The following is an 8729-nucleotide window of genomic DNA, read 5'->3' as shown; positions in this document are numbered from 1 at the left end:
CAAGCCATCTAGGTCAAAAATCGCATATTTAAGTCGCTAGAAAATTCGGGAAAAAAAAAAAAAAAAAGAAAAGATGTTCACTTCTTTTTTGTGGTCGAAGAGAAACAGAAGAAAGTCGCATAGATTATTACATATTATTCTCTTAGGGGGTCCATTTAATTTGACTAATATGACCAGGTAAAAGGGTTTGGTACACGTTTATCATTATCCAATCCTAAAATAAATGCTGAGAAGCTACCACACGGACCTTCCATAAAATTCCACTCTGGATGAATTGACTCCACTACAGGAGAGACACGTGCAGTTTTGTTTTTGGGAATAATGGTTTAAAAAAAGAGAAGAAAATAAATTAACTCTCTTCTGATTTTCTTGTAAAGTTTGTGGGAGATGATCTCATCTTATGGCCTGCCTGCCTGCTTCTTGCCACCAAGATTGCCCCAGCTCAATAGGGTCATTATCTATCATCCCTCATTAAATGAATTTTTGCAAGAACCATATTAAAAAGAAGAAATATATATATCTGCAATAATGCTTATTTGGGAATTTTGAAAATCAATTTGCAACCGGTAAAACACGATCGAGTATTGAATATGACTAGCTTATTTTAATGATGATCACATACAACTTGTCACGTTAACCAATAAAATTGATTATATAAACTAATTTTAGTAAACCAAGCCAACAGTCTAAATCAGATCACGCATACATAACCGAACCATTTCTTCAAGAGATCGCAGTCTGTCATCTTCCAATCCTTGAAAGCGAACTACTTGATCGAAGATGAGGATCATCGGGCATAAACTAGTTGAAACAAGGAATCGAGCAATGCATGCATAATCATTTGGAGAGCGATAGATCGAACCTACCATCCGATTATATCGTAGGTTTGAATCATTGTACTGAGGACGCCCATGATGTCGAAAAAGACCCGAGCGGGTGCATGAAGAACTCAGCCCCATTCCCTACACTTACTTTGTGCGGTAGGTATTGAAATTTGACAGAAAAAGGCAAAGGGAGTTGGGTGAACGGTCGGTTCTTTCATCTCCGTCGTCGTTTTCATGCAGTTGACCGCCGTCTAAGCAATTCCAAGTTGCTAATAAAAGAAATATACAGTTGGATTTCTCCGTTTATTTCTTCTTATTTTTAATGCTCTTATTTACGATGATTTTTTTCTAACAAGACAACAAATTACAGACCAAGAGTTTCCTCAACAATTGCTCTTATATTTGTTTTGTCGGATGCTTTAGCTATCTTGCATTTTCTTCTGACCTCTAGTGGTCCTTTGACATGGTTACGTCCACATCTTATCTTTAACTCTATGAGGTCCACACGCAAGGCAAAAGGAATATAATATCCGGATACAACGGAAGAATTTCTTGAGATTTTAAATTTTTTGGAAAAGGAAAATAGTCGTAAGACAAGTATCCAACTATACGCGCAATGCAATGTCTGTTGTTTCATCGAATAATCATCTTGAACATGGCAAGAGCAAAGCCTATCAATTCTTGCGTTATAGTATCCCACGTGGCTTTTTCAATGGAGGGAAAGGTGTCACCAATAAGATATTGCCCCAAAACAAATCAATATGAATTATAGTATCCCACGTGGCTTTTTCAATGGAGGGAAAGGTGTCACCAATTAGATATTGCCCCAAAACAAGTCAATAGGAATGACGCGAAAGGAAGAAACTGAGATGTTTATTATAGTCCATAAGAATTTTTCTATTTTAGAAGAAAATGTATGAGATCAACCTAAAAGACGGGTCATGTTTTACTTCAAGCAGGCTTTTGATTGGTAAGTTATAAACATGGGTTATATTTAGTTGAGTTTTGCATGGAAATGATGTCCATAACTTGTAATTTATCAATTAAAGACATGATTGAGTGAGATTTCCTCGTAATAGAATGGAAGAAACTATGACTCCTTTTTAGGTGTATTTCTTTTGACTAGATGACAACTCAAGTTGACATTTATTTGATATAGATCTTTCGTTATGGTGACATCATAAGCCCTCTATCCATCTATAGGAAACTATGAGCGGCACGGCAATTTCTCTTATAATCACCTACCACATGAAATTCAAAATGGAATTAATGACATGACAATCTGTTAATGTCACATGTGATATCGTTGTTACTGAGGATACTATCTTGTTCAAAAAGATTAAAAACCAACATTGGCCCAACATTATATCACGATTGATAGACAGACCGTTATTGGACTGCAAAGCTTCTTAAAATAAGACAAGTGAAAGATAGTTTGCAAAATCTTTCAAGAAAAAATTATCAAAAAAAAAAAAAATCTAAACTTATTTCACTCATGACAATTAAATCCTAAATCTTTAATTTGATCAATTTAATCTTAAACCTTTTGACATTTTGTCGGTTTAGTCTTATTGGCCAATTTTGGGCGAAAAATGTTAACGTTGACAATTTTTTAAAATCTTTATTATTTTTATTTTGTTTCTTCTTCTTTTTCTTTTTCCTTTTTGTCCTAACCCTAGGTTGGTGAGGTTGCCAACCAATCCTCATTGGGCACAAGCAAGGGCTGGCGACCCTCGCGAGGGCGCCATGACCTTCACCAGCCAATGGGCAAGGATCGTGCCCTTGCGCAGACCAAGCGAGGGCCCAACACCCATGCCCACACCAAGCGAAAGTTGTTGGTCCACGGTTGGAAAATAGAAAGAAAAGAAAGAAAAAACAATAATAGAAAATTCAAGAAATTTTTTTAAAATTTAAAAATTATTCATGTTAGCACTAACCGTGTCATGTAAGACAGCTAGCATTGGCTAGACCACTACGTTAGCGATTTTCAGCCAAAATTGATGAAAATTATTAAATTGATAAATCATCAAAAAATTTAAATTTCAATTGACACAAGGTTTAAGAGTGAATAGCAAATACTTAAAAAGCTTATGATTAAATTGGCCATATTAAAAATTTGAAAATTGAATTGATACAAGTGTAATAGGTTTAATACATTTTTGGTAATTTTCCTATCTTTCAATTTAATTTTTTTTTTCTTAACATACTTATGAATAGGAGATCTACTATATAGAAAAGAAAAAAAAGGCACGACACTAATAATTTTGCTAGGTCAGTCAAGTCTAAAAGTGTAGATGCCTGAATCTAAATAAGTTGTTTTCATTCTCAGCACCACTTACTCAAGTGGTCAGTCGATATTTCTTCATCATAAAAAGGCTTAATTAAGGATTTTCATATCACATATCCAAACCCATCATTCTAATAATTAGTTATTCTGAGAATCTTTGAAAACGATATTGAATCTAGCCCTAAGAGGTTACCAAACCCTAAACATTATATCATCCACATGCACATACCAAAGAACAACACAAAACAGCTGTAATTCCATCTTATATTTCAAATGGACCGTCTCTGTATGAACCTTCGGATTCTACAATCTAGACTCCCCCCTTAAGGTGGGATGTCGTGCATACCATATATTAATTTATGTTTATATTCAACCCTCAGAATGTATAGACATATATATTATATATGCACTTGTGAAATATTCCTCTATTTTTCTTTCTTTCATAATGCGAAAGATGTCAAATAATATCTTCACGTGCATGCCACGAGATCCGTCATGGCCATCACGAGCGGCAGTATGGACTTTCCTTTGAATCTTTTTTAATTTGAGGAGCCCCGTAGAATATTCTGTCTCATATATTTAAATCCATCGTGTACCTCATTCAAAATAAAGTACGCTAGATTGTTAAAAAAAAAAAAAAAAAAAAATCAGAGTACAATATATACACGATACTCTTTATAATATTTACCACCCGCCCGTTTGGTACAAAGGCTATCTATCTCACGCCTCTTTATTTGCCAAATTTTCAGGGAGTCAACCGTGTCTCCAAAATCACTCACAATCTATGCTTTCGGCTTATGAGCGGTGGTGGTAGACAAGTCTCACCCAAACACAAAATAGGACAACCCGTTTTTCAATTCGTTCAAACACAGATGCTTTTTTTTTTTTTTTTGATGACTCAGAAATCCCGTACAGCTGGCAACCAACCGAGCAAATTTGGGATGACGTTAGCGGAGGACCCACCATCCCCCATACAGCCGGCAGCCGGTTGAGTAAATCTGAGAACCTCGTATAGCTGGCAGCCGGCAGCCGGCCGAGCAAATTTGGGAGGACGTTAGTGGATGACCCACCACCCCCCATACAACCAGCAATCGGCTGAGTAAATCTGATAACTCCATACAATTGGCAGCCGGCTGAGCAATTTGGGAGAACATTAGCAAAGGACCCACCACCCCCCATACAATTGACAGCCGACCGAGTAAATCTGAGAGGACGCTAGCGGATGACCCACCACCCCAACATCTCGCTTAAGATACTAAGCGCCTTCACTGAGTTTCGAACCTCTCACATTTGAGCAAGGATCAGTGAAGTTTTTATCTAGCGAAGCCACCACGGCCGGTGGTCAAACACAGATGATTTATAATCAAAACAAAGACACAAAAGTGGATCGTGATATCGGAATCCGAGCATTTGTCGAATACACTGAAATTGTCAAAAGGATGAATTATCCTCATGTTATTAGAAATTAACACGACGGAGGTGATTATTTTGTGAATTTTTTTTTTCTCCAATGCTCCATGTACAAAATTATGCGACTGGATTTCCAGGGATAGACGGGCTCACCAAAGGCAGGGGGATTTTTCTACGGCAAATCACAAATCACCTCACGAGACGAGAAATTGAGGGAAGGGGAAGATGTGACGTGTCGGGTGGGGTTGATCGATAATTGACAAATCGATATGGATATATAAAAAGGGGACCGAGGAGGCAGAGGACAGTCCTCATTCCCTCCCCCTCCAACTTTTTGGCCCTCTGCTTTTCCCTCTCCTTTTCCTTTCCCTCCTCCCGACCTTTCGTGCTCCGGTCGTCTGGGCGATCGATTGCTGACTGTTCAAACACACCACAAACCGCATTCCCTTTCGCGGGTCTCTGTTTTCTCCATCCATCCATCCATCCATCCATCTCCCCGTCTTGATTTTCGCTTCGCTCGGGTTGTGTGAATCCAAGACAAGGACACGACGAGCGAGGAGAAGAAAGTCCCTAGTCCCTGCAGTTTGAAGCGGGTTGCGCCCGAGCTCGAGCTTTTTGTCCGCTCATGGAGAACCAACGCCAGAGCCCCCTGAAATCGAGATTCAGCCGCGTCTGCGTCTTCTGCGGGAGCAGCCCTGGCAAGAGCCCCTCCTATCAGCTCGCTGCCATTCAACTCGGAAAGCAACTGGTACTGTTACCGAGTTTTTTTTTTTTTTTTTTTTTTGGTAAAGAACTGTTACCGAGTTTCTGATCTAGAGAAGAGAGAATTGTTTGCATGCATGAAAATGGAAAGATTCATACTTTTTTGGGCTAGACATGTGTAGATAGAAGTTGGACTTGCTTTGTGTCGTATATCTATTGGGGGCATGTCCCGGTTCTGTTCCATAGCTGTATGGGTTTAACTGAGCAGTTTGATTAGATAAAGTCCAAAGCATGCTCTAATGTCCTTTCCGTCAAACCGAGAAGCTATGCAACCATTACTTATCTGTATCGTATGATTCGTGAAGAGTGAATTTTAATCAGGAAGGGTGAGAGCAAAACAGAGAAACAGGGGGACCCTGTTTTTCAGGAGCTCTTGTTTGTCGGAGCTTTCCTTTTTCTTGTGGAGCAAGAAGAACGGAATCAAGTGGAGTTGAAAATCTAGGAGTAGGAGGAGGAGAGTGGGACTAAAATAAGAGGAGTGCGCTAGGAGGAGGATGGCCATTATTGATGTAATTATTCCGGGGGGAGCGCTATTTTTCGATCGAATGGCAGAGAGCGTTTCGCAGGGGCGGTGTTGCGTTTGAGTCGAACACGTCACTTCAACCATTTTATATACTTTTTGCAGGTCGAAAGGGACATTGACCTGGTGTATGGTGGAGGAAGCATTGGTTTGATGGGTCTAGTCTCTCAAGTTGTTTACGATGGGGGCCGCCACGTGTTGGGGTAAACCACTTCCCTCTCTCTCTCTGTCTCTCTCTCTCTGTCTCTCTCTGTCTCTGTCCCTCTCTGTGTCGCCACTTGAGCCTGAAACCCTTGCCTGTATTCTCTGTCTTCTTTGGTTGCAGAGTGATTCCCAAGACGCTGATGCCGAGAGAGGTAACTGCGCAATTTCTTCTAAACGTTCTACTTGCATTAACAAGTTGACGATCAGCGATTTGTAAAAGAGCTACTTGCATTAACAAGTTGACGACGTCTTTGCATTTACAAGTTTCCGAAGCACTTCTCGCACCCCCACATGATCAATCATGTCTCTGTCCTCGTCCTTGCGATCGTGATCTGTCTTGGAATTTATGCCTGAACACATCAATAATTGAGATTATTTTTTGAGACGCCAAATAGATTGATCGAAATGGTCAAATTGGGGAGACAAAGTAGTAATTTAGGAGCTGATGAGGATCAATCTAACGAGGACGGCTCGCGTTATGTGTTCAGATCACGGGGGAGACAATTGGAGAAGTGAGACCTGTGTCAGGCATGCACCAGAGGAAGGCCGAGATGGCCCGCCAAGCCGATGCATTCATTGCCTTGCCCGGTATCTCCTCTTTAATTTTGATGTGGACTCGTTTTTTCGCATATTTTAGCGTACGGACTTGAAAGGATGGTCCACTGAATTGATGGGTTCTGCGCAGGTGGTTACGGGACCTTGGAGGAGCTCCTGGAGGTGATCACATGGGCTCAGTTGGGAATCCATGATAAGCCGGTAGCCTCGCAAAACTCCATTTCTTTAAATTTCGCATCTTTCTATTGGTGTCTGTCGACCGAATCCCATGTCATCGCTTAGCAAATTACCTAGTGTGTATGTCATGATAATTAAACAACAAAATGGAAGTACCCAAGGTGGGACTTCTCATTCAAAAGAACAAGATAGGTACTAGTTCCATGCTGATCACGCCATGTCCATTTTCTTAGTGTTGAGCGAAGGCCGTTCGTTAAAACGTGGATAGAAAACGATGGGTATTGTCATGTTCGATTTTTCATTCGAGAAAAGGTTAAAAAGAACACGTCCCCCTGATCCTTGTGTGACACCCGCAGGTGGGATTGCTGAACGTGGACGGGTACTACAACTCGCTCCTGTCGTTCATAGACAAGGCCGTGGACGAGGGCTTCGTCACCCCCTCCGCCCGCCACATCATCGTCTCCGCCCCGACGGCGCACGAGCTCCTCACCAAGCTGGAGGTACAGAATTCTTGACTCTTCCCTCTTATTATCTCACTCGTTCACCAGTTCGTTCGTGATCTGAGGCGTCGGTTCGACTTGGCTTCTTGGTTTTGCAGGAGTACGAGCCGAAGCACAGCGGGGTGGCCTCCAAGCTGACCTGGGAGATGGAGCAGCAGCTGGGCCACTGCACCAAGTCAGACATCGCCCGTTGACTCCCCCAAAGAAAAACATCTTCCCCTCAACACTAAAGTACTCACACAGACACGAAAGCTACCCTTTTCATGGAAGATTAACCACCGCTTGATTTAGGGATTCTCTCGCAAAAAGTTGACACGACTTCGTAGATAATTCGGGCTCCTCAAAAAAAGAGAAAGGACGTAAAGGAAGAAGGGTCGTGCAAGTCCCCCCACCGCAGCCTTTTGTTTTATAGGCCGGGGATATCATCATGGGGGGTTTTGCATTCTTTGTTAATTCTTGATTGTTGAAATTTCGGGTCTATGATTTCTCTCTTGGTTAGAAGAATTTCTGATCTTCGTAGGGGAGGGGGGGCAAGGATTGGATCGCTTGTCGGTGAAATCCGATCCTTCTTGTAATCTGTACATTCTGATTGTCATTGATTGTCCAAAATTTTCTTCCAAAGTTGAAAAAAAAGGGAAAGAGATTGTGATGGGTTTGCTGCAAATTTTAACCTTCTAGATACTGTAAGTTCACCATGGAAGACCACCTCGTGTGCACAGGGGACGAGCACACCTGTCCTAGACCCGTACGAAAAAGGGCCTTGGCCGACTGGCTGGTGCGTATGGAAAGAGACTGTCGAAAGCGAATGGCGGGGGGTCGGGAGGGGATGGGGGCCGTCTTGCTCTCTCTTTCGTTTTCGTTTCAGTAGCCATCAAACATCGAAAAGAGGAAAAAGAGGAACCTGCCGTCGAGTTTCTCGAAGGGTCTGTACATGTTTCTTAACCTCTTTTAGGACAGGTCGTTCCTACTTCCGGATAAACATTAGCTCGACCGTGTCACCATTTGCATTATTGGGGTCAAAAAGGAGAAAAGTTATCCCCCTGCTTTTCCTTGTGAGATCTTGGACCAGGTAGGTCTGAGTGAATCGAAGCAAAAGTTGGGTTTGATACATTTGTTTATAGTGGCATGATATGGTGGCTGGTCCCATAATGGTCATTGGTTCAGAGATATATTATTTTATACTCTCGGCGTGCACGCGCTCTAGAATTGATCGATGGGCAGGCAAATTTAATCCCAGGCCTGAAATTCCAATTTTGGATTTAATCTGGGCCGACTTGAGCTGAGAGAAGAGAACAACTTGACCAAGCTGAAAGGTGTTGGAATGGGTCGAAAACTCATTTTTTTAATTATATATAATGGATTTGATCTACGTATATGATCACGCTTTTGAGAGGATTCTTGATTCTTACTATGTTCTGTCAATTGACCTTATTTTAACTGATTTAGAAGATTTTTTTATAATCGAAACTGATTTAGAAGATTGAACGGTT

At 41.3% G+C, this 8729-nt stretch overlaps 1 protein-coding gene across 1 annotated transcript; it reads left to right on the top strand.

Moving 5' to 3' along the window:
• The first annotated feature begins 4840 nt into the window (after positions 1-4840).
• On the top strand, positions 4841-7903 carry LOC104448145 (probable cytokinin riboside 5'-monophosphate phosphoribohydrolase LOGL10). The gene is made up of 7 exons (XM_010061929.3): positions 4841-5269; positions 5909-6006; positions 6129-6159; positions 6496-6595; positions 6693-6763; positions 7096-7239; positions 7338-7903. The coding sequence occupies exons 1-7, from the start codon at positions 5147-5149 to the stop codon at positions 7431-7433; spliced, it is 663 nt and encodes a 220-aa protein (XP_010060231.1). The 5' UTR covers positions 4841-5146; the 3' UTR covers positions 7434-7903.
• Positions 7904-8729: the final 826 nt, after the last annotated feature.

The sequence above is a fragment of the Eucalyptus grandis genome, chromosome 6 (assembly GCF_016545825.1).
Source record: "Eucalyptus grandis isolate ANBG69807.140 chromosome 6, ASM1654582v1, whole genome shotgun sequence".
Taxonomy (NCBI): Eukaryota; Viridiplantae; Streptophyta; class Magnoliopsida; order Myrtales; family Myrtaceae; genus Eucalyptus; species Eucalyptus grandis.
Note: the sequence above shows the minus strand (reverse complement) of the source record. Positions and strands in the feature narration are given on the sequence as shown.

Excerpts from the sequence above, each read along its gene's own strand:
- LOC104448145 (XM_010061929.3), top strand. The coding sequence starts at position 5,147 with ATGGAGAACCAACGCCAGAGCCCCCTGAAATCGAGATTCAGCCGCGTC. Across the intron at positions 6,596-6,692 it reads TGCATTCATTGCCTTGCCCG|GTGGTTACGGGACCTTGGAG; the intron begins GTATCTCCTCTT and ends GGTTCTGCGCAG. Across the intron at positions 6,764-7,095 it reads TGGGAATCCATGATAAGCCG|GTGGGATTGCTGAACGTGGA; the intron begins GTAGCCTCGCAA and ends TGACACCCGCAG.